The sequence below is a fragment of the Lotus japonicus genome, chromosome 3, assembly GCF_012489685.1.
Source record: "Lotus japonicus ecotype B-129 chromosome 3, LjGifu_v1.2".
NCBI classification, from domain to species: domain Eukaryota; kingdom Viridiplantae; phylum Streptophyta; class Magnoliopsida; order Fabales; family Fabaceae; genus Lotus; species Lotus japonicus.
The window spans coordinates 48477625-48503444 of NC_080043.1; the positions used below are offsets into that span (position 1 = coordinate 48477625).

A 25820-nucleotide genomic window follows, 5' to 3' on the forward strand; every position below is an offset into this window, starting at 1 on the left:
CCGTAACTGGAGGTTTACTCGTGACGAGGTTGTTACTTACAGCGGGGGCTGTTATATATATCGTACATTAGTTCTGATTATTGTTATTGTTGGGTTTATTTATTTCAGTCTCGTCTTAGTTATTATCAAAAAAAAAAATATTCACGTTTTTCCGCATTAAGTTTATTTTTGGTTACTAAAGTGACGCCACCGAAATCGGGGTGTTACACGTTGCACGGCAAATTAATTGTTGGAGTTGACATTAATAAAAAATATAACAAAATGTGATGAGTATAGAGAAATACGTGTGGTATAGAGTAAATTATATAAGTTGTTTGTATGAGAGCTGTGATAGTAGAGAAAGAATGACGTAGATTCTCTCCCATCGTTGGGTTAAATAGAGAATAAGAGAGGGAATTAGTTTGCCATGAATCGACATTTAAATAAAAATAAAAATATCAAAATATAAAAACAATGATAGGCTTAATAAATTAATAAGATTACTCCCTCCCAATAACCAAAAAAATTAATAAGATTACAATTGGAAAGCTAAAAAAATTGATCAAACTTTGTTCTATGTCTACTCAAAATGAGAAGATTGAAAAAATACATTGGACCCACAAAATCTGCCCCCTTTATCTCTCATCCCTTGCCAATCAAACACACTAACTCTTATCTCTCTCTCCTCTATTTCTCTCTTCTCTTTCACTACCATATCAAACAAAGCATTAGAGAACCTAGTTGAATAGTTTAGCAAGGCTATAACAAAATGGCATAGGAGTTCTTGGAAAATAATTTTAAAATTTCTTTAAATTATTTTTAAAATCTTATCCAATATAGCTTTTGTTTGAAAGTAACATATCCACTTCATTAGCATTCTTTGTGTGCAATCACCCTCCTCTCTCTCTCTGTCTCTCTATTCTCCTGCCTACAACTCATTTCCTTCTTCTAGCTTCTCATACCTTATTTCAAGTAGTGCCTTGATTTCTTTAAGGCATTTGATTCAAATTAGCTTAATTGAACCAACCAAAACACATAAAGAATAAAATTAAAAACAGACACATAAGTAGCTTCAAACCAATACATTAATCTTATGAATCAAATGCTAGACATAAAGAACTTTTAACTAAAAGGATTCATTCTCCTACCTCAGAAATTAAAAGCATTAAGCCACATGTTTTTCCTTCCCAAACTCTATCTCGAGCCTTTAATGTACTTCAACAATTCTTCTCTAATTTTTTTTTGAAATCTCCTGCATTCTTCATTCCTTAGCATAGTCTGAGAAAACAAATCATAATATGTCTTAGATCAAAAAAATCATTTCAACCTACAATATTATATCAAGAAACTGATTTTGGAGCAACACGCGTAGGTAGATTGGCGGAACCATCACTTATAACCCGAGTCAAAATAAGATTAGACATAAACAAAACTATGCAAAGAAGGAATTTGAAGAGGAAAAGGGAGAATGCTCACCACTTTTTCCGGCCAGCTCTCCAATTGAGTCATGGAACGTGACAAAGAGGGGAGTCGAAGCCATCATTATAAATTTAGTAAGGAGTAGTAGTAAATCTTCTTTCAAAATATAATTTATTTAAATCTTAGATAATTAGGGAAAATCTTTTAAAATTCAGGTTTCAAGATAAAATAGCACAACATAAGAGAGGCTATCTAACAAATTGACAATAAAAACAAAACAAAATCTTTAAAAAATATTTAATAAAAATACGATAAAAATTTGGATTTTTTTTAGAGTATTAATTAATTTAAGATAAAAATAAACAACCTAAATCCTAATTGATTTATACTCTAAAAATAACTCTAAAATAGAATAAAATATTTCCTGTAGAATCACATACAAAGGAGAATCAGAAAACATAAAAAACAAATCAAAATATTGCAAAATTCCATATAGAATATAAAATGGACTCACCATCCATGGCTTCCAAAGAATCTCTTTTGGTGGAATATCTATAAAAAAAACCTGAAGAAAAGAATTTGAAATTAGCATGGCAAGTGATGAACGAAATTGGCCTTGAAGTCAAACATGAGTGAATGAAAGTTAAAGGTAAAGTAAAATAAAATTGAAAAAAACCATAACATATCATGCAAGAAAAGGAAGAAAATAATTTGAAACCTCCATCTGCAACCTTCCCAATCAGTCCAAGGCAGCAAATCGGAGGGATGCGATTGCAAGTCGATGGCAAAGTGGTTCCGTTGAGAGATGAGACGATTTTGTGGGGGTGGTTCCGTTCAGTGGAGAGATGAGATGAAAATTGCATGGAGGATATGAATTCCATGGAGGAGATAGTGGAGGTAGGCAGGGTTTTAAGAGAGTTTTTGCTGATGAGATGTATTATTGATTTAAATCACTTATCACAGATTTTATATTAAGATAAAATTATGAAATAAACAACATAAATCCTAATCAAATCTAAAATTTAAAAATGTACCAAATAAATATAGATAAAAACTATCAAAATCTAGCAAATCACAATAAAACTCATAAAAGCAGGAATTAATTAAAAATCCGAAAATTCAATAAAAATACCATAAAAAAATAAATATAATATAAATTAAGATAAAATACAGAAATAAACAACATAAATCCTAATCAAATCTAAAATTTAAAAATGTACTAAATAAAAATAGATAAAAACTATCAAAATCTAGAAAATCACAATTAAAACTCAAAAAATCCGGAATTAATTAAAAACCCGAAAATTCAATAAAAATACCATAAAAATTAATTAATACTCTAAAAATAAATCAAAAATAAATTAAGATAAAATCAAGAAATAAAAAACCTAAATCCTAATCAAATCTAAAATTTAAAAATGTATTTTTTTATTAAGGAGAAATACGGTAAGGAAAAATCAGGGCACATGTGGCAAGGGGGGCCAAGGAGAAAGAGCTTACATGTAAAATATTAGGTGAGAATTAATCTGGGAGCGACACATCACTAACTTGGCATGTGAGAGCGACACGTCATGCTAGAAGTTGTTCTTTTCTAATATATATAAAATTTAAAAATGTTCTAAATAAATATAGATAAAAACTATCAAAATCTAGCAAATCACAATAAAAACTCATAAAATCCGAAATTAATTAAAAATCCGAAAATTCAATAAAAATACCATAAAGAATAATTAATACTCTAAAAATAAATAATAATATAAATTAAGATAAAATACAAAAATAAACAACATAAACCCTAATCAAATCTAAAATTTAAAAATGTACTAAATAAAAATAGATAAAAACTATCAAAATCTAGCAAATCACAATAAAAACTCATAAAATCCGGAATTAATTAAAAATCCGAAAATTCAATAAAAATACCATAAAAATTAATTAATACTCTAAAAATAAATCAAAAATAAATTAAGATAAAATCAAGAAATAAAAAACCTAAATCGTAATCAAATCTAAAATTTAAAAATGTATTTTTTTATTAAGGAGAAATAAGGTAAGTAAAAATGAGGGCACATGTGGCAAGTGGGGCCAAGGAGAAATAGCTTACATGTAAAATATTATGTGAGAATTAATCTGGGAGCGAAACGTCACTAACTTGGCCTGTGAGAGCGACACGTCATGCTAGAAGTTGTTCTTTTCTAATATATATATATAGATATAGATAATGCACATCTTAATTTTTTTTTGAAAACGCACATTTAATTGATATCATGTGTTTATATCAATAATTTTTCAATATATTTTTTTAACAGGGTATATGATCTAATTTTAAAAATAACATAATTATACTATTTAATAAACATATAGAATTTAACCAAGTGGGTTGGTGTAGTGGTTCAGCACTTCATCCTTTAAGCAAGTGGTTGGAGGTTCGAATCTCAGCTTTTGCGAATAGAAAAAACTCCTTGGCCAGCCCCCTACCGCTTAGTGCGCTGACCGTGGGGTGAGTGATTAGTCTCACGGCTGTCGGCTGTGGGGATACCTTGGTGAAGAAAAAAAAAATATAGAATTCTAGTGGAGAGCACAATTTAATTTACTAGTTTGACTTCAAAATTGAAAGGTAGATTTTTCCTCTAAAAATGAAATGAAATAAATGAAAAACAATTTAAAATGGGTTTCACTATAAAATATACAAAAAAGGTTTTTTTTTTAAATAATTGTCTTCAATTTGGTAAATAGAAATTGGCAAAAATATAAGTTTTTCTTGAATGAGGTAATTGTTTTAAGAGGACAATCTATACTATATTCATAAGTATCATTATTGTCACTTTTTTTTTTGATAATTATCATTATTGTCACTTAGCAAATATTAAAAAAAATCTCTGAAATCAAGAGCTTCATATCCTTTTGAGTGGCTTGGTCTAATGTGACAAAAAAATTAATACTACACCATTACATACACACACTTCTATTGGTAGTGATGTTCTTTTCCAACTTTCTCAAGTGACACATTCAATCATTCATTCCCTTGAAATAAAATCAAATTAAATTCTGGTCCTCCTCATCCAATCACGTGCAACGTGGCACAAAACCAATCCGGGTGCGCATTTCGCACCATGCGCACTCACTCCCAAACCCTTCCTACCATTTATGACTCTCTCTCCAAATTCTCGCTCTCACTTCTTCTTCACCTTCCTCATCTTCTTCCCCTCGCAGTAGCAGAAGCAACATCATCTGTAACCACTTCCAAAACCCTAGATTTCACTCCAAAAACCAGTGATTAAACCTTCGATTTGTTCAGTTTTGAATCCAGTTTGCATCTAATTCAAACAAAATCAATCATCAATTGGGTCTCAAAATCGTCCTTGAAGAAGACGATGTCCGTGGAAAGGTCGTTTGAGGCGTGGGAAGAAGTGCAGCGTCACGGTCAGGACCTGGCTGACCGGCTTGCCCAGGGGTTCACCGACTTGATCCAGACCCGGATGAACCCGCCGCAATTCGCGTGGCCAAACCCTACAAAATCGAATCTGGAGTTCCCTTCGTACCACAGTTTTGGGAAGAGGGATTTCGCGTTGCCACCCGTCGATGACTACGGCGTTTCAGCGATTTTCGATATCGGAAGCCGGATCGGCCAGGCCGGGGTGGATTTCGGTGCCAGCTTGAACGGGATGGTTCAGCAGTTTTTCCGGTCGTTGCCGGTGCCGGTGCCGTTCAAGCACGAAGAGGATTCGGTTCGGATGGTAGGTGGTGGTGGGGATAATTTGAAGAGTAGGATGAGAAGTGGCGTTGTTGTGCACGAGGATTTGGGTTTGGGGTCATTAAGTGAGAAGTTGAGGAGTCATGGGTTTTCTGAAACTGTCACTGTTAGTGGTGGTGGAACTGTGGATGCAGAGCTTGGTGGGTTTAACCTTGGTTCTGCTGGTCATCTTGGTAGGCGACAGGTAATTTTTTTTTGGTCTTGGTTATTGATGGATAACTGTTATTTGAAATTGGGGAAGAACAATTAATCTTGTAAATGAGCTGTTGAAGTAATTGCCTTTGAAATTGGCATGTTTGGGGTGCACCGGTGCAGTAATGGTTATTCTTTCTAGAATCTTAGGGGGCTCTTACTTTCTTAGTGCTTATGTTAGAGGAAGCAACGAAGTATTGTTAAGCTCCATAACTGGTGACTGGAGTTAATTTCTTTGCTTTGCTTCACATTTATCATTTTCTGGATTCATGATGTGTGGTTATTTCCTGCTTAGATAGAAAGGGGAAAAATGGAAGAACTGTCCCAATTATTATCCAGTTGTATAATATGTACGTGGAAACCTCATATATTGGCCCACAAATCCCCCCTGTATTTTGTATGGCTATACTCTCTATGTCTATGCTTCCTTTGTCTTTCTAATCATCAGTGTAGTTAGTATCCTACAATTCATACTTTTCGATACAAAATATCAAGCTAATAATACAGAATGGATGAAGAATCGTTTTTGACACCGAGTCACTGCATGAATCGTCCTAATTGCCTCTGTATAGAATGAATTGTGATTCAGAGCAGTATTGTGCGATTCTGGGCTAACATGGATCTCTCGAAGATTCCAACAAGATACTATTTCTTTGATCCCCAAGACATCCTCTTTATTCGTACGCAGAGAGCTCTGTAAGGGGGAGGGACCCTTCATGAGCAAGACATGGAGAATGGCGGCGTAGTAGTCTACGGAGCAGCACAAATTCTTACCTGAAAACAGATCGCCGGTGCTGATAATGTGTGCGAGGGCAGTGAAGTTAGGTTTTCGAGAGAAGAAAAATAAATTAGAGGCGCTGCAAGATTCGCCATGGACGGTGAATATCTTGAAGAAGACGAGGATGGTGAATGATAACATGCTAACCTGAATGTTCCACAGGAAGCCATGTCGTGTTTTGCTGTGGGTGGCTGGCTCCATGGATCGATGCCCAGGAACCGGAGAAAAGAAAAGAAAGGGTTCTAGGAGAGATGGATAATAGTTTGAAAATTGAGTCTGGTTTTGAGGGTATTGAATCATTGAATGGGTTGGATCTTGGATTATTTTGAAGTTCATAAATTATATATCAGCTTATATGTTAATTTATGCAATTAATTGTTTACTTGTTTGACTTAAAAATGCTAATGCTCTTGCATATTATTGTTTCTTTATGTGAAAATAGATTTTGTCATTTTTAATCATTGAACATGTATTTTACTGTTCAAAACAAGATTCTATTCACGATTCGGAAAATAGGTCTTCCTATTCATGATTTGAATCTCGACTTGATAACCTTGTTCTTAATCACTTACTTGTTATATTTTGTCAAGTGCAGGGAATCATAAATTTTACCTCAACTTATGATAGTAGAACTCAGGAAGTGGAAGGTTCTGTAGCTGCTAGGGGAGATTTGTGGAGAGTAGAGGCATCACATGGTGGTTCTGCTTCTACATCAGGAAATGAAAATTCATCTCTTTTCCTGGTCCAGCTTGGACCTCTCCTCTTTATCCGTGATTCAACTCTGCTTTTGCCTGTTCATTTATCAAAGCAACACTTGTTATGGTACGGCTATGACCGCAAGGTAAAATGAGGTGCACCTCGTTAAAAGGGACTTTGCTATAAAATTGGTAGCACACAAGGAAGGGAAATAAAGCATGCCTGTGGACATTGTTTTTATCCTAGAAAAGCATCTGGGTTGGCATTATGCTGGAGTCTAGTCAGCAAAATATTTTTGAACTAGTTGCAATAAAAATACTGTATCGTATGCAGCTGGTCATTGAACACTATTTTCTGATTGACATTTTGATGGACTTTCCTTTCCAAGCTATGGCAAAGTGCACTAATTTAATAATTCATCCTGAACATTTTAAGAATTTCTGTGTTTTGTAAAGGCAGCGCCATTTACAGTTGCTGATTTAGTCTCCTTTGTCTGTGTTATATATAGCATTTAGATGTTGTTCATGTAGCGCTGTCCCCTGAACTAACTTTCTTTTTAATCTTACAATATATATTTTTTATTATCAGAATGGAATGCATTCTCTTTGTCCAGCAGTGTGGTCGAAACACAGAAGGTGGCTGTTGATGTCCATGCTTTGCTTGAATCCCTTGGCTTGTGTAAGTTGATAGGTTAAGATGACTCTTGAAATGTTAGTTTTAATTTTAGTTTTTATACACTGTTGTCTGTACTCCATGATCACTTTTATGATATTAGGTTACTGGTAAAGTGCTTTTGTCTGCTAGTCAATTTGGTTTTTTTTTTATCTGATCATACTTTAGGACGACAATATAATTATTCTAAGACATAATGTGTAACCTGACATATTTGTATGCCATTGTTATTTGAATTTATCACTGAAGTCAGGGACTGGCTGTATCAAACTTTTTATTCAAGTGCACAAGACTTCAGATAGAAAGCGTTATGAGCATGGTTCAATCATAGAGGGGCAGTTCCTTATATAAGTAAAATATTTGTAGATGGATAGGTAGATAATCGATAGATAATTAGATAGATATATATGCAGCTTTTGCACTGAGAAAGATGTAATTATTTTAGGGTTTTACAACATTCTTGGGAAGCACTTGCAAAACATTATCCAAATAACTAGACACTGGAGTTTTTGAAATATTTTATTTGGTAAACACATGGGTTAAATAACTCAATCCTTGCTTGATTTTTTTTTCGTGTAACCTTAAACTGGTTTGAAAGAAATATGATACATAGCTGGTTTCAAACTATTCGTTGATGATCTCTTTGGGGAAATTTCCATAGTTCATTAGATTTAATGATTTGTTTCTTTATTTAATTAGGAGTTTAATTTTAGTTCAAACAGTACTGCCTTGTATTTTGTGGCACATTAAGACACACCATGTACCAATATTATATTCTGTTATTAAGAGTTTATTCGTACATAGAAAGAATACTGCGTTGATAGATAGATAGAATGTGGTTTACTGTTGTATATGAGAAATCCCTGTGCATAAGCCTGGAATATTTATGTCTTGTCTACTAATTTAATCATCCTGAAAAACATTTCTCATCATCATCTTACTTTTTTCTTTTCTTTCACTCTCTGCACCTAGTCATTTGTGGATCTTCAATTTCCTAATGGGCAACTAACCTACGTATCTGGTGAGGGTCTAACTACCAGCGCTTTTCTTCCTGTTTGTGGTGGGCTTCTTCAAGCTCAAGGTCAATATCCAGGGGAAATGAAATTCAGCTTTTCATGCAAGGTTAGGGTCCAAGTTACAGAAGGCGTTGATGAGATCATTTTTAAGTTCACAATATGTTTGCTAGATGCAGATTTTTGTGATCTCAACTAATGTCCTCATTCAATAGAACTGATGGCTGCTACTCTTTTGTTTTCATAGAATAAGTGGGGAACAAGAATCACACCAATGGTACAATGGCCTGACAAATCATTTTCTCTGGGTCTTGCTCAAGCCTTGGCCTGGAAGAGATCTGGTCTCATTGTGAGGCCAACCATTCAATTCAGGTAAGATATTGCAATCCTTTTGCTTATGTTTTTTTTTGTTTTTTAATTTTTAGTTTTTTGGGGGGATAGGTTTTGGTTGTGATTATCATAGGGGATGTTCAGGTTGTTTAATAACACCATAACAGGGGTAATAGTTATGATGCATGTGCTCCTTCATTTGGTTGTGTTTTGATGATTGGCATGCTTTCGTACCTACTTGGACATTAAAATTAAGTTACCCACATTAGAAAATACAATAAAGATGGGGTATTCATTTAAATATAAGATTCATATCGAATTTTGTATATAAAAATGACGGACATGAAATCCTCAGATCATAGAACCCAGTAAAAAGTAAGAATAGATAAAAGTTCACAAGACTGTGCAGTATTACTATTATGTACCAGATTATGTGATAATAGAAAAATAGAAACTAGTATTTACGTAAGATCCTGGTGTCAAAACATGGTCTGTATAGCAGTGTTTTCTGAAGATGATGAAAAATAGGCAATTCGAGAGTTCCTATACTCTTCAAGTCCCAACCATGTCCCGGCCTCCTTCTTTTATACAACAGGATTAATCTTCTCAACAATTTCATGTGTTCCATAGAACCTCGGGCAGAGTTTGTGGTTTACCCTCTGATAAGCTCGAGTTTATAGAGTTGGATTGTTGGATCATACCATGTCTCCCACGTGAAGTTGAATGTCCCTTCTATGCCTAACCTGTTGTCTCATTTGATTTGTTGCTTTTGCTTATTGCTCCTATTAGAATTTGGGTTAGGCCTAACTCTACCGCAAAAGCTAGCTTAGGGGGTGAGGTTTGCTCTACCCTTTATAAGGACTATTTTCGCCATATCTATAGTCAATGCAGGGCTTCTCAACAACTCTGTTCAACGTAATGACGTCGTCCACCGATGCAAGGCTAACACCCCCCTTGATCACCATAAGGGTGTTTCTCTCATAAAGAGCCTTGAAAGGGTTGGTCTTAATAGCTAAGTGTAAAGAATCAAAAAAAAAAAAAAAGCTAAGTGAAAGTTTGGCATTGTACCAGTTACACACTTAGGCCTAGTACTAGTTACACACCTTAGAGAGGTTTCGAGGCAGTGAGTTACACACCTCAGTTTGCCCATCCTTTTGAGGATGTTAGACAGAACTAAACCTCGACTCCGTGCCTGCTAGGTTGAACAGCTCTGACCAAGTTGAACTGAAAGATTTTGTCCCTATCCGATCGGGAACCCCATGCAGTATTACAACTTCTTTTGAGGGAAACCTCAACCACCTTCTTAGCTGTGAAAGGGTAAGAGAGAGCTACAATGTGAGCATACATTGTCCTTTTGTCCACCACCACTAGAATAATCCTTGCCTTGGATAATCCTCCAAAAAAGTCCATAGACATATCCGGATGGATCCGGCAATGGTTTGAGTCTAGTAGGGTTTAGGTCTTTATATTTTTACCTCACACCATTGTACATACTGCTGTACTGTTGACTTCATCTTCTCCCAATAAAAATGACTGTAATCCGTTTAAATGTCCTGGAATAGTCTGCATGTCCTCCAATAGGTGAATCATGAGATTCCATGAGAGGGATCTTAGGTGAATTACGTGGCACTACTATGCAGTCATCAAAACACTATCAGCTCCTCACCAGATTGAAACCTGAATGCAAGACAAGGTTCATCATCAAATCCTGCATTAACTTTCTGAACTTTCTTCATTTGGAAGCTCTTCTAAATCATTCTACTAATTGCATTGTACTGTGGATAAAGCAGCAAATGAAGCTTCCTAGAAAGAGTTTCTGTAGCTTTATTCTCTATCTCAGTTTGTATTTAATCTTAGTCGAATCCCATTAGTTTGGATATCAATTTTGTTGTTTTTTCGCCCAAACCCATAATTCTTTTGCCTGCTAGAAGTTTCTGGCTTTTTTGGTTAGTATGTCCCATGAAGTGCTGCCTATGCGAGTAGTGCCTTAATCGTTGGCCCTATTTGATATAGTTAGGTTCATGTAGGCCACTGGCCTGCCCTCTTGCATCAAGACAGCTCCACGTCCCCTGCTCGGAGCATCTGCTTCTACCACAAACAGCTCGTCAATATTAGGTACTGCTAGAACCAGTATTGATGTCATAGCCTCTTTAAGCTGCTCAAAAGCCAATTGAGCTTCACTGCTTCCCCCAAAACAAACCTATACTTTTTGAGTAGTTGTGTGAGCGGCCTATTTTGCTGTAATTCAGCACAAACTTTCTATAATAACGTTAAACTTAGAAAAACTTACAGCAGCTTCCAATTTATCAAGCAACTCATCCATGTTGGAATGGGTAACTTGTTTGGGATGGTGAGCTTGTTTAATGCCCTGTAGTCTACATTGAAACGCCACCTCCATCTTTCTACTTCGCTGAGATAATCGGGCCGCTATGGGGACTAGTACTTGGTTTATTTGTCCTGAACCGCAACATCTCTTTAACTAGCTTTCCTAACTCACTCTTTTGGTGAAGAGGGTTTCTATAGGGATGGATTTTTGGAGTAGAAGCTCCTTCATTGAAGATGATAGTGGATCTTGTTGCCTTCTGGGTGGACAACCTTGTGGTTCTCGAAAAATCTCGAGAACTCCTCTAGCATGTCCTCCATAGAGTTGCCCCCCCCCCCCAATCAATATGCATGGAATCTCTACCAAGTGCTAGTAAAATAAGTAATTCCCCGCTCCCTCATTTTGTAACGCCTTCACGAACACTTTCCGTGTGTCTCGGGTTTTGCATAAGGCAGGATCTCCCTTCACTAACTTTTGATGACCTTCCACTCCCCAGCATAATCTGGTACTTCATAGTAACATATTGTTGCATCATGACCAAATCGATGACATTTTTTGCATTTGATCGAAGAACGACCACCGTGCCCATGGCGCCCTCCTCTTAAACGACCATATCCTCCACTATAACCATTTCTACGACCTCCATTGTAGTGATATACAGGACTATCAGAGTAAGAACTAGAATTAGGATTCGCAGCTTGAGTAGATGAAGGAACTTGAGCAGCATTCATGCATGATGAGCATTGCTCCAGCATGAGAAACCGAGCAAGGACTTTCTCAATTCTGAATGATAGTGATGCGTGGGTGATAATCTTCTGGCAAACCGTCAAGAATTTCCTTCCATGTGTTCATGACAAATGGCTTGTTCTCACATTGTAAATAATGGGTTGACAAATTTTTTAATGATCCTCTGAAGATATTTAGTCATTGACCTATTCTCTTTGGTAATGTTTTTCAACTCTGTTCAATTCGAAGCTAATTTCATTGTGCTTTGGCTTCTTCATACGAGAAATTGTGAAGTTGTTCCCATATTTGCCAAGAACACACTGGTAATAATATAAGGAAGTAAAGAGACAGTAAGAGAAGAGAGTAACCATGTGAAGAGTAACGAGTCTTGTTCTCATTCACTGTGCTAAGGATAAACTCTATCAGCTTCTCTATCTTCTTCATTCAGATACTTGAGAGGAGTGGAAGGATTTGCAACAAAGTTCTGGAGTTTGTGACCATGAAGTTGAAGGACTCCTTCAATTTTCTGTTTCCAAGTACTTAAATTCTTCTCACCAAGTTTGATAGTAATTTGATGAGAGAAGGTGAAAGGAGAAGAGGCAGAGGATTGAACTCTGTTCCCAGGCTTAGAATTTGAATCTGGGCGGAAGCCATGGAAGGATCAAGATGAAGCTTTGATACCATATTGAGAAACCAGAGAGTACAGAGATTTTTTATTCTGAATATTTCTATCATTTATGATATTTGTATGATGCATTGTTAGCTCTTGCATAGAGAGCTGAGAAGGATTGGCTTCCAACTACTGTATTTGACCCAAAAAAGAGTATACTACTGTATATAGATTTGGAAAAAAATTATATAGATATAGTTTTCTGGTGGCACCCTTTAATAATTAAAATTTGGTTGTTAAAACTTAAAAATGATGATTTTATGCAGTTCTTATTGTTATGTGATAAGCTGTTGTTTTCTATGCAGTTTTTATTTGTTCATTTCAAATGTTTCTACTCTAGTATTGCAATAGATGTCTGATAAGCTGCTGTTTTTTATTTATAATATTTTACTTATTTTAACCGCTATGTGGTTACCGCTATTTGCCCGCGACGCTATCCGCTAAACGCAATAGCGGATTTTGGCCTCGCCGCGATTTTCCGCGATCGCGATTTGACAACACTGCTTCCAAGAGAAGCTTACAATGGATAATCACATGGGATGTAGCTATCTCTAACTGAATTAGTTACAGGTTGTTACAATGATTAGAAAACAGTCTAACATGACTAAAAATACAACTGAAAACTATAACAGCAAGCTTTAGTTTTCCTGTGCATGTTGTACTTCATTTTTTACTGTAGTCTTGTTGAGTTGTATTTTCAATTTCTTTCATTCACCTTGATTGTTTTGATCTTATATGTATGGTCAGTGTGTGTCCTACACTTGGTGGAAGCAATCCAGGGTTGCGGGCTGAACTTATACATTCTGTTAAAGAGAAACTTAGTTTGATTTGTGGATGTGCTTTCATGACATATCCTTCTGCATTTGCTTCAGTATCTGTAAGTTCTTTTCAAATTTGCCAAAACTTGTTCTTGCATTATGTCATATATTGCATATGTTTCCTAATGTTGTTAAAGCATATGACCACAAGGTGTGGCTTCTTTTCTCACTTTTATGGTGTATTCAGATTGGCAAATCAAAATGGAATGGAAATGTGGGGAACTATGGTCTTGTTCTGAGAGTTGACGCACCCCTTTGTACTGTTGGGCGCCCTTCCTTCTCCATTCAGATAAATAGTGGCATTGAGTTTTGATAGCCTTCAAGTGATTGGCACCATCTGCTCTTAGTGCTCTATATTTTGCATTACAAAAGTGTACATAGGTTTGGTTTTAAGTGGACACAAAAAAAGTACTCCTAACAGCAAAGCGTACAATCTTTATGTGCATAAAATTCTAGTCCGAGGGTATATATGTTTGTCATATTCTATGGTTTGGCCCAAATCATCTGGGAGCGTGGTGTACTTGTGATTGAACTTATTAACTCTTTTACAGGCTTAACTTCTAAAAATGGGATTTAAAAGTGCTAATTTGTGTCTTGATTTTGGAAAAATTTATTATGGTCATCTAAAAACTTGTGTAAGGTTGCACCAAGCACTTTTGACCCACTATAACAGGTTTAAAAAATAAAAAAAAAAATCATATTTTCTTAATTAAACATTTATCTTTAATAAATATTTTCAAAATGTTTTTTTTTCTTCTCCATCAACCTCCACCGTACCACTATCTTCTTCCCTCTTACCACCACCGCCGCCGCCATAACCAGCCACCGCTGTCACGCCTCTTCTCTCCATAATATCACTATCAGACCTTCTTCTTCCTCAGATCCAGCACCGGCAACCCCATATCAGTGAAAAGGTGTTATCTTTGATGACCCAAATCTAGATCCGACCCATGGCTGCTGAATGAGATCCAATCTCGCCCTGTGAAACATGAACATGATTCATTCATTCTAAGGATTCACTACAGAGGAACCAGAGTGAAACGAAGAAGCTTACTCGCTAGTGACGAAGCTGATGAACTGGTTCAGGGTGGTGGCAGGTCAAAGAGCTTCTTTCTTCTCCTCCCCACTCTGTCAGTTGGTTTTGGTGGGAGAGATCAACATGGAGACTGATAAAGAGAAATCGAAGTGGATTGAGAGCGAAAGGGGAGAGCAACGTCGGTCTGATACTCCACGACCTTGACACGGCGAGGAGCGGCGGAATAGGAGGACGGTGGCACGACGGTTAGGGATTTGCTTGGATCTGTGGTGGCTGGGTTTTCTCCTTCATCTCACCTCTGTTTGATAGTGGTTTGGGGACGGTTAGGAGGACGGTTGCAGGTGGGGGATTGAGGTTGCATGTGGGGATAGATTGCTGGGGTTATTTTCCTTTTTTTTATTTAAAAAATCCGGGGAATGAAGAAGATGAATGATGAAGATGATTTGGGTTTTAATTACTGAGTTAATAATTAACCTAATCCTTCATTAATTAGTTTACTAATATATATATTTTTTTATTTTAAAAAAAAAAACCGACTAAACTTGCTATTGCAGGTTAAAAAGCAAATGTGCAACCATGCACAAGTTTTTAGAGGTGTATAATAAATTCCTCCTTTCCATTTAGTACTGAAGTAGTCGTGTTGTAAAGTTTGTTCCCTACTGATTTTACCTTTTCCTAGGGCACTAGTTCAACTTATTTGTCATATATTTTGGTGTTAATGCTCCCATATATCTCCATTCCCTTGCCGTGCTCAGAGCATCCATAATGGGAGTTGTTTATTTTGGTTGCTTAAAAATGTTTTTGTGGATACAAAATGCCACATAAGATTTAAAGCTAGTCACAAGCAACTCTTATGCTTTTAACTCATTGTAATATCCTTTTGTTTTGTTGGATCCCACAATGGACAATTTCTGATTTTTATTTGTAGTCAATTTGATTTAAACATATATTGTGGGTTAAGAGAGCAAAATATTATTTTAATCATGAAGTATGGATGCTTGTAGCCAATTTGCTTGCATCTACTCGTACAACTAAAGATAAAATGAAAACTTCCACATACAGCCACATACGGAGCCATGGGGAACTTCATGCATTTTCCCGCGAAGCTGGTTTCACGACATTTTAGTTTATTGAGCAACACATTTGAGCTTGCATAGAGAGCATGTTGGACAATTTTGTCTTGTAAATCTTCTAATTTGTAATAATATGTTTCATGCATGATCAAATAATTCCCAAACTCAAAGTCATCAACACTAGTCAAAGTCTACAATTTATCAAGTCGACACAAATAAAGTTAATCATTCAACTAAATATTATTATTTTTGAAGTAATAAAAATAATAATAATTATTAAATAAATAATTAAATTAAAATTGTCTCGTTCTTGAAGCCACATGTGAGAAACACATAACGCTTCCATCGCGTCATTCTTCACTCCCACAGTTTTCTTTTCTACATCGACCGTAGTCTAACACCTCTTACGATCCGACATGCTACTACACAATATTAAGTTAATTAGACTTAATAGCAATGTTGCAATTAAATTACAAAAGAATAAAGTTAGGAATCACTCTCATTCTAAATTAATTTAGAGCTCTTTAGAAACCTAATTACGATCAAATTAGCAATATCTTATACTAATTGTAACCATGCGCGAATCTCAAACAATATGTCCCACCCATATTTTGAGAAAAGGTAATGAATTGCAAACGGTAACTTCTTATTGATACATTTACGTCCAGTTTCTCTTAGGTTTCTTTCCACCTCATCTTTTTCTCATTCATATGTATTTCTCTAAGGATGTTGATAGTCATGAGTGTGAACAAACAAAAGATCCATCCATCATCATTCATCAGAAGGAAGGAGGCAAAAAGATCTCCAAAATAGAATCCTACGTGGCCACATTGTCTGAAAAAGTCAAAAGTTTGGGCACTGTGTAAGGTTATAACAAACCAAAAATTACATAGCAATTGCCAATTGTGAACTAACAAAAAAATAATATTCATTCATATTCACACTTCATATCTTTTCAACTTCACTTTCACTTCATTTTATTTTTATCTCGGTCCTTATCATATTATACATCAAATCTCATATTCTCTCAATTTGTTTTTATCTTTCATTCCTTACAAAACATTTTTTTACGAGGTTTGTGTAATGATTTTAGCAGACCCAAAAAATAGGTTCTAGTGTCTCAGGTGAGTCGTGAATATCAGTCAATAAAAAGAGATTCTTTATTCGATGTTCCCACTGTGTCTGGGCCACTTGCACCGTTATACACCGTAAAGGGAGACACAAATGGATAACACATTGTAAAATAGTATTGATCGGAGAAAATGAATTATTATTTGGAAATAAAGTATAAAATTAAGTTTTAAAAATGAACAAGGGAGAGAAGGAAGAATGGGAAAGCTGATTAAAAAAGAATTTGAAGAACCAAAACTAATACAAAATGTTTGTGGACAACTTTGATTTCACCGGGCTCATCACGTGATACACCGACTTGACAAAAAAAAAAATTGTAAGCAAAGTGACATTATTTATCATTATTTTAAATAAACTTATTTTCATGATAATAAATGTTGTAAAATAATTATAAAAACCAATTTAGATTCAGTTTATTTTACCTAAAAACATATTCAACCCAAAGCTTAATCTAACAAAATAACATTGTTCGGATATTAAGGTTTAAGAGAATTAGAAGCATAAAAGACTTAATATACTATGGAGTATTTTCATTAAGTAGATTAGTAGAAGATAGATACATGGAAGGGCAGAGGTCCCTCTTTTATAGTGGATCGACCCCCCAAATCATAGGTGAGACTTTATTATATTGTTGGTTAACTTACAGACAAATCACGCTAGTTATGGGAGCATCTTTATTATACGGTTGACTGACTCTATGGCAGGTTGCGTTGGTCAGGGTGAAGTCTTGACTTTCAGCAATACGCTCAATCAACGATTAACCTGCATCGTCGTTGACAGGTGGATATCCTCATAGCTGGATAGGCCTTGCACTTTGGTCTTCTAGCCTTGAAGTCGATCTAAACTTCATCCGTCCAGCCTAACCGTAGGAGATTCAATCAATCCTTCGGTTGGGGACTCAACCACCGAGCCCAAAGTCATATGTCCATCCCGGTCCTTAGAAAGTCATCCAGTCCTCTACTTTGGGACTCAACCACCCAGTCTAGAGTCCATGGCGGTCAACAACCCGCCATGGCTCGTGGCTAAATGCCTTAGCTGCGAAGCCTTTTGAGAGTTCAAGTGTGCCATGACTAGCTGTTCCTCGAGCTCCTCCGTCACGTGCTTCAACCCACGCCCGCTTGGTAATTACTTCGTGAGTTGGATGAGTGCTCCTGTCATAGTCGGCTATTTCATAGTCGTGTTGTCTCATGCTTCATAGTGTGTCTGCTTGCGGGTCCTCCGGAGGGCGCTCCGTTGGATGCCTTTTTCTACGGTTGGGCGTCTTGTGCAGGCGGAATCCTTCATGGTGAGTTGTTTTTGTTCATGGTTGAGCCAGTTGGGTATGTCGACCCACATAGTTGGTTGGGCGACCATCCTCCTCCACAGTCGGCTATCTCGCGCGGGATGCGTGGTTGGCGAGAGACAGGCCGGCTGATGGACCGGCTAGCTTTGTCTTTTATTTATTTAGCTTTGTCTTTTATTTCCCGTAGGCCGTTTGTAATGAACCTTTATTTGCTTTAGGTTGCCTAGTTGCTTTTGTTAGTTGGGCATCCTATTTTGGTTTGATGCTTTTGGTGGGTGTCTATAATGAAACTGATTTTGCATGTTGCTTATCTTCACCTGCCTATTTTCATGTTTGTCAGTTGTCTTTAGTGTTTGTATGTAACTTCAATTTCTGACTCGGAGTCAACAAAATTATGACGCACTTGGTCGAGTAACCGAGTTGCGTGTTTCGACACTTGACTTAGAGTCGGAAAACAAACAAAATAACACAAAATAAAATGCCTATTAACCCACTAATTTTTTAAAAAAATCAGAATATGTGTGTGTGGCATTATTAGTCTTAGAGTATGTAATGAAATGTGTCATTTTGCTAAATCTACTAAGAACTGGAAATATACTATCCTTTCCACCTAGTGATTTAGAAAAGCCTAATACAAAATCCATTAAAATATCAAACTAAGGTTGATTAGGTACAAGCAAAGGTGTATAGAAACTACGAGGCATGACTTTAGATTTTGCTTGGTTACATGTTATGTTATGTTATGCATTTTGTCAGAAACATAATGCACATGTTTCATTTTAGACTAATAAAAAATGCTCTCTAAAATCAATTCTCACACTCTTTTTTTTTTTGGTCAAATTCTCACACTCGTAAACTATCATATATGCAAACTTAGTTCAAGGTGATCCCATTTTTTCCGGCCCACCCAATTTTGATCGCTTGCCTTGAAGTACAAGAGAAGGAGATGATCATCCCTTCTTTTAATCAGTGGGCGTGAGCTTCATACTGACAACGATGTATGAGACATTGCTCATTCTATCACCATAGAAAAGGGTGGTCACTCAACGTTGCCAATTCTACCACCATAGCCTAGGAGGTCGCTCACCCAATAGTATTGTTATGGCAAGTATATATTGACTAGGAGTCGAGGACATAAAATTTAATAGTCTACTAGTCTCATAACACAGCCAGTGCCAAGTTCCAACTTCCAAGAGGTCAGAGCCATTCCAGTTTCAGGAAACAGAGGTTAAAGTACTGACGAACTGGTCCACCAGTAATCATTACAAACAACAACTTTAATTATTTTATCTCAAAAATCCATGAAGAATGATAGCAGGCCTCCAAAAAGATTTAACTGTTCACACACATAAGGAAGAAATAAAATCAGAAAAGGAAGAAAGTGTAAGAGGAATTTGTAAGCACCATTCAATCCGAATTACCATATCATCCTCGGCTATTCAGGTACAGTTGAATCTTCGAGTAATCATTCTTTCAAAATATTAAATCAAGCAATCCATAGTCCATACAAGTATATTGATCTTTCCAATAATATTAAAAGGTTTAACAATACACTGACCAAACAAAAGGGTTGCAAAATCACCCCAAAATCTAAAACTAAAGCTGTATATATAACTTGGGAACAAATAAGACCTAAGAGAAAATAAAAAGAATAAAAGAAAATGGAAGAGCAACTGCACTTTAACTTCCTCCTCTAATCTTTCTACAGAATGGAACAAGAGTGAAATCTCATATTGAGGGGACCACTGACTATCAATTTATGCAGCACTTTACCTGCAATAGAACAAAATTTAGGTTAAAATTTTACTTTTCAAAGAATAAAAAGAGCCCAAACTCAACAATATCATAGGTAAATAGATTGATCAAATATTCTTACTACCTGGTCTTTGAACTCCCAAGAGTGAGCTCCAAATCATCTGATCCGCAATCTTCATGGATCCTCTCTCCTTCCCAAGGCTTCACCAAACCTGCTGTGCTGCTTCCAAAGGCAAATTCGTCTGAAACCGCTTCGGCCATTGGAATGTCAGCAGTGTGATCAGAGCCAGCAGCTATAGCTGCAGAACATGTCCCACTTTGCCCAGGTGTCCACATGCGGGAACCACTGCCGACGAAAACCTCGTCCTTAAAGCCAAATGGGTTAGAAGAGACCAGGCTGAAGGTTGGAGAATTTGGACCCCCATGGGGCATCCTAATCCCAGCAAACCAATCTGGGTCAACAACCTGGCGGCCGGGGCTTGGAGGAGTGGAAGAGGGCAGGAAGGGGTACTGCTGTCCACCCCACCCAGGACGAGTGGACTGATCCTCCCAGTCAGCTTGCATTCGGGGCGTTCGGGCAGTTGGAGAGCTAAGAGGAGGAGTTACAGGAGCACTGATAGATCCACTATGAATAAATAGTTGTGGAAGCTTTGAAGAGGATGCTGATGATGATCCAGATGACAGGTTTTTGAGCCATGGAATGAGGGAATTGCCATCCCCATTAGGATTTACAGCATAAGGCGATGAGCGAGGGCTAGGGAAGGAAGAAGAGCCTGGACTTGGGTTGTAAGAAGCACAGGGACTTGGATGGTAAGATGAACATGGGCTTGGCGCTGCAGAACAACCTACCACGTCCATGCGTTCAACTGGCTTGCATCCCTTTATACAAACATCACTTCATTAGTAACTCAGAATAGCATATATAAAACTATGAGACTCCAAATGACAGGCATTTCTACCACCAAAATTTATCATTTTAGCAAACTAGATGGGGATCCGTAGGCTTAAAAAGAAAAATGTAGCCATTTTCCTTTCAACAAGGCATCTATTATGCCCACAATATCACTTTCTTACATTAGTATAATGCACTAGACTAATTTGAAAAGGAACGGCCACAATATCATGTTCGGATTAACCTTTTTTTCTCAGAATAAATTCTAACACCCACAAGTCACCCATAGGAAACACAAGTAGAAATTTTCTATATGAAAACCAGGTTGTGAATGAATTCAATCTTATATCTTAAAAGTAATTAACAGATTACATGGCAGTATGCTCCAAACAAATTTTTAATACATTTCAAAATTCTTAAGCATACAGTAAACATACTTTTCCCAGCCTTTGTTTATACAATCAATTGCTACATCCTTTCTTTTGTAACACACAATCAAAGAAAAACTGTCATGAAATCCACAAACAGAAAAGAAAACAAGCTTATACAACAAAAGAAGAGGTGGGAGGGTAGGGGTGTAAATGTCTATAGTTTTTAAGCTAACAGTAATGTGTTTTCAGTGGAAAATAATTTCAGTATTTAATTTCCACCATTGATGGTCGGACAAATAATATTTAATAAATAAAGCAAAGAGTTAACTAACAGAACACTGTCTTTCAAAAAAACAAAACAAACAGAACACTGGTAAGAAAAATGTTATGAATAACATCTTTATTTTCTTTTGTTGCAGTCCAATCAATGCATACAAACAAGGAAACGGGGACTAACATAGCTGGTCTATAAACAGGCTACTAAAATACCTAATAATTTAATGTATTTGGAAAACTTAACAAATATGGTTCTTATAATAAGAGACGAATATTTTATAATTCTAAAATGAGTCATGAATTTAATTAAACAAGAAGCTACAAATACAACAACCAATCAACAAATCAGTTGCTAGAACAAACTGTACAGATACTCCTACAGCTGCCAGAGAGGAAAAACCAGACTACTGATGACTTTCTCTTTTTTTTTTTTTTTTTATAAACCATATGAATTATATTGAAGTGAAGTAGAAGAGGTACTTTAACGCAACACAAATAGGAAGAGAGGAGACAAGAAACTAAATGTAGCAACTATTACAAAACAACATCAATGATCCTCCTTCTTGGTAAAAAGCCCACCACCCACCACCTCCATGGAGACAAATTAAAGAAATCATGTCTCATCAAAACCTTACCAGGAAAAACCCCTTGGGAAAACCAGGTGAAGGAAAAAAAGTACATGATTTCAGTAATCAAGAGGAAAACCTGATGACTTTATCAAGCTCAGCAGATTGTCAAGAATTTGTCATTCTTAGTTCATTCAATTCAATTACACATTATTAGTGACATTGAAGAGTTCTAAGAATATGAGGATATTTGGTAGTAATATTTAGGCTAAAATGCACTTTTGGCCCCTGATGTTTCAAGTTTGTGCAAATTCTGCCCCTACTCTATTTTTGTCGATGTTTCTACCCCTCATGTTTTCAAACAGTGCATCGTCATCGTCTGGGGTAGACGATGCACTGTTTGAAAACATGAGGGGGTAGAAACATCGACAAAAATAGAGTAGGGGCAGAATTTGCACAAACTTGAAACATCAGGAGCCAAAAATGCATTTTAGCCTAATATTTACTAATCACTTGTTAAAAAAGTATATATCTAGAAGATTAATATCTGGTGGCAACATCTACGAATTAATAGATCATTAATTAAAACTTCAACTGACCCAATTAAGTTAGTTGAATGCTTGTATTATATGTTCTTAGATTGCTTGCCATTCGCATAAATTTTTGTCCATTTTTAACAAAGATTATGATGCCTCTTTATACACACCCCTGTTTTCCAGATTTAATAGAAAAAGGAAAAAGTAAAAGACAAGAGAAACCCAACCCAAAAAAGTCCTATCCAAGCATTAGTAAAAGTAAAACACTTGGAAGCGTCATCAATAAATTAAAGGTGGCGCTGCATAAAAATGAATAAATACAACCGCAACCTCCTGAAAAAAGAAGAAAAATCACGGGAAATCAGGAAAAGGGGGCTCTCCAAATCAGAGTACCATGCGATGTCTGTAAAAGCTTCTGCCATGTTGCAACAAGCACAGCAATCAACTTATACCACCAAACTCACCTGAACTGGCCAATTTACCCTTGGCAATCTCTCGAATTCCCACGTAAGAAAGAAAACCTACCCCTTTCCCTCAAAAACCAAAATGACCAAAACGGGTTTTTTCCTTTTTTCCTCCCTCGAGATCTATGCGTGTTCTCACGGTCACACGGATCATCAAAATACCATCACATAGATACTAGAGGGGAATTTGGTTTGGCACCCCACCTATTGGGTTTCGCACCCCACTTTATTAAAAACGGGAATTTAAATTCCGATTTTAATACGAAAAAAACGGAAATTAAAAAACCGTTATGTATTTTAGCATATGTGGCACATTTTCAACCGTTCATTGCATATAAAAAACAAATCGGAATTTTAAATTCCGTTTTGAAAACGGAAATTAAATTTCCGTATTGAATACATGGGGGTGCCAAACCCAAATCCCATACTAGAGCTGTCAATACGAGCCAGCCCAACCCATATGGGTCAGCCCGTATGGGTTGGGTTCAAAACGAGTTGGGTTATGTCAACCCGGGGTCTTAACGAGTCAGGAAAATATGAACCCAACCCGACCCGTAATGAGCTCGCGGGTTAGCGGGCTGGCTCGCGGGTTGAGTGAAATAAATATAAAAAATTAAGAAATTGGATTAGAAAATGTTTAAAATGCTATAAAAAAATAATTTCAAAAAAATACTTATAGAAATTGGTATCAACTCATAAAAAGAGGTTCATCAACGCAATTATTTTTATCTCACATTTGAAATATAGAAAAAGAATTTTATTTACAGGATTTAAGAACACAACTATTTTACTTTCACATTTAAAATGAGATAAATAATATAATAATAAGAAATAAAACATAAAAAATTGACTCAAATTAAAAGAAATGAAAAATTCAATTTTTCTATCTAAAATTAATCCATAAAACTAACCTGGAATTAAAGAGAAATAAAATAATTTTTTAATTAAAAATAACTCTAACCCGACGGGTTGGCTCGCTTGACCCGCGGGTTGGCCTGTCTAACCCGCGGGTTAAACGAACCGGGTTGCACTAACCCAAGTTCTTTTCAAGCTGAAATTTAACCAACTTAACCCGGCTCATTTAGCCAACCCGTTGAGCTGGCCCGCGGGTTGGAACCCATATTGACAGCTCTAATAGATACTGATAGATATTAATATTTTACCAATGTCTAGCACAGCTGTGCTAAATAACTGGTTTCCTTAAACTAGATCATCTAGCCTAATCGGGATGTATGGAGAATAATTTATAGGGGAAGTCTACCCACTCAAATGTGATCTCCAAGCTCGATGACTCGAAATTAGTCTCTTAACTGTCAAATGTAGAAAAAATGAAAAGAAATTCATTTTAATGTCACCCCTTTTTTTTACAAGGGAAAATTTAATGTGACCCCTTTAGATATTCATGTCCTCTCCCACTTTCAATTGGGAAATGTATAATTTATGTTCATCACTGTCATATATAATTGGTTCCAGCATACTTAAATACTGTAAAATTAATTGGCGAGAAATTGAACAGGAGTGACATTAAAATCAATTCCAAAAGCCTATATTTGTGCTCCTCCACGATCAAATGGAGAGGCACAGATCTAACGTACACCCACTGGCGAGGGCAAAAAAGAAAGAATCTGAACCCTCTCGCGAGTCATCACCGTTCACCATTAATTCTAAAACGACAACAACACACCCAGCAACAGTAGCAGCTAGCATTTTTTTCGTTTTATATTATGCATCCACACACTCACTCTCTCTGCCTTTAGATTCCGAGCATCATTGCCAGCGTCAGCACCATGTGCCACGCCGCGCGCTGCAATAAACTGCACATGCCACCGTATACGCAGCGAATTGCGCACGGTACCCTCAAATAAACACACCAACTGAACTTTCTATAACTAACAGAAATAAAATCGAAGCTAAAAATTACCAAACAAAGAAAAAGAAGAGCAAATTTCAATTGATTTAACATGTAATTGATCTAATAACTAATAAGAATAAAAAAAAGTAAAGCGAAAATTCAACACTGGATTGACCAGAACGGAGTAAAGTAAACTGTGGTGTGAGGAGGTGTTGTTTACCTTGCGATACGTGGTGCCGTCCGGTTCAACGATCCAACCGGCTTCGTTGCAGAGAGCTTTGAGGACTTCGTTGTTGTCGCAGTGCTTCGGAAGCTTGTAGTTCCCGTACATCCTCAAACCGGCGAAGATCTTCGCCGCTATGGCTCTCCTCCTCCTCTCTCTCCTCTTGTTGTTCTCTCTCTCCTTCCACGTCGGCTGTCTCGTCCCCGACGTCATCCTCGCCGCCGGAGAAAAAAAACTCGCCGGAAAATCGGATCGATTAAATTTGATCGATCGAGCTTGCTCTCCGCGATCGGAAGAAATTAAACTAAGTGGCTCAAAAGGACAGCATCACCATCATCATCACCTCCGTTTCCGGCGAGGAACGACGGCGGCGGTTGGGGAAGATGAATCGGAGGTTTGGTTGACGGTGATCTGAGTAGATCTAAGCGCGTGAGATGGAGACGTCAGCGGAGGAGCATGTTCGTTGGGAAAGCGGGCGAGAGTGTTGAAAGAGAAGCTGCTGCATAAAACGAGTTTTGGACAGAAAGCGAGAGTGAGAAAAGGAAATGCACTAAATACGTTGAGGCAGGTTAATCGGGCATGGTTTTCGAGATATTTACTGTTATGCCATTGGGGTTAAGAGAGAGAGAAAGCGAGAAATTAATGTGGATTGAGATTCGTACGTGCGTGACTGGACTACGTGTTAAGGTTGACTGAGCCAGCCAAACACTGCCCGTATTACGGATTATTACAGAGTAGCATGCCACGCCACGGCACGCCTACTAAGGTCAGCAGGATAGGAGTTCAAATAAAAATTTCGGAATTAGATTTGGGAAAATGAAAATTTAAAATGAGTTCATATGCATGAATAAAAATTATAAAAATTTGTTTACATTTGGTGAAAAGGAAAACTAAACAAACATATCTAGTGAGCAGAGGAGCAATCATTGCAGAGGAAAATCTAAAATTGTAAAACGACAGAATACTAATTGCAGAAAGTTCATCAACAAAGCT

At 36.7% G+C, this 25820-nt stretch overlaps 2 protein-coding genes across 3 annotated transcripts; one reads left to right on the forward strand and one right to left on the reverse strand.

Moving 5' to 3' along the window:
* Window positions 1-4473: 4473 nt before the first annotated feature.
* On the forward strand, window positions 4474-13856 carry LOC130743165 (uncharacterized). Its single transcript, XM_057595296.1, has 7 exons — window positions 4474-5336; window positions 6718-6963; window positions 7407-7496; window positions 8463-8612; window positions 8751-8875; window positions 13300-13429; window positions 13558-13856. The coding sequence occupies exons 1-7, from the start codon at window positions 4773-4775 to the stop codon at window positions 13681-13683; spliced, it is 1431 nt and encodes a 476-aa protein (XP_057451279.1). The 5' UTR covers window positions 4474-4772; the 3' UTR covers window positions 13684-13856.
* Window positions 13857-19348: 5492 nt separating this feature from the next.
* On the reverse strand, window positions 19349-25359 carry LOC130743166 (BES1/BZR1 homolog protein 4). Of its 2 annotated transcripts, XM_057595297.1 has the most exons (3): window positions 24825-25359; window positions 19772-20526; window positions 19349-19665 (listed from the first exon to the last, which is right to left on the reverse strand). In XM_057595297.1, exons 1-3 carry the CDS (start codon window positions 25038-25040, stop codon window positions 19662-19664), a joined length of 975 nt encoding a protein of 324 aa, XP_057451280.1. In that variant the 5' UTR covers window positions 25041-25359; the 3' UTR covers window positions 19349-19661. The 2 variants fall into 2 exon arrangements, with proteins under 2 accessions (XP_057451280.1, XP_057451281.1); XM_057595298.1 differs by lacking the exon at window positions 19349-19665 and having other exon boundaries at window positions 19768-20526.
* Between the last annotated feature and the right edge of the window lie 461 nt (window positions 25360-25820).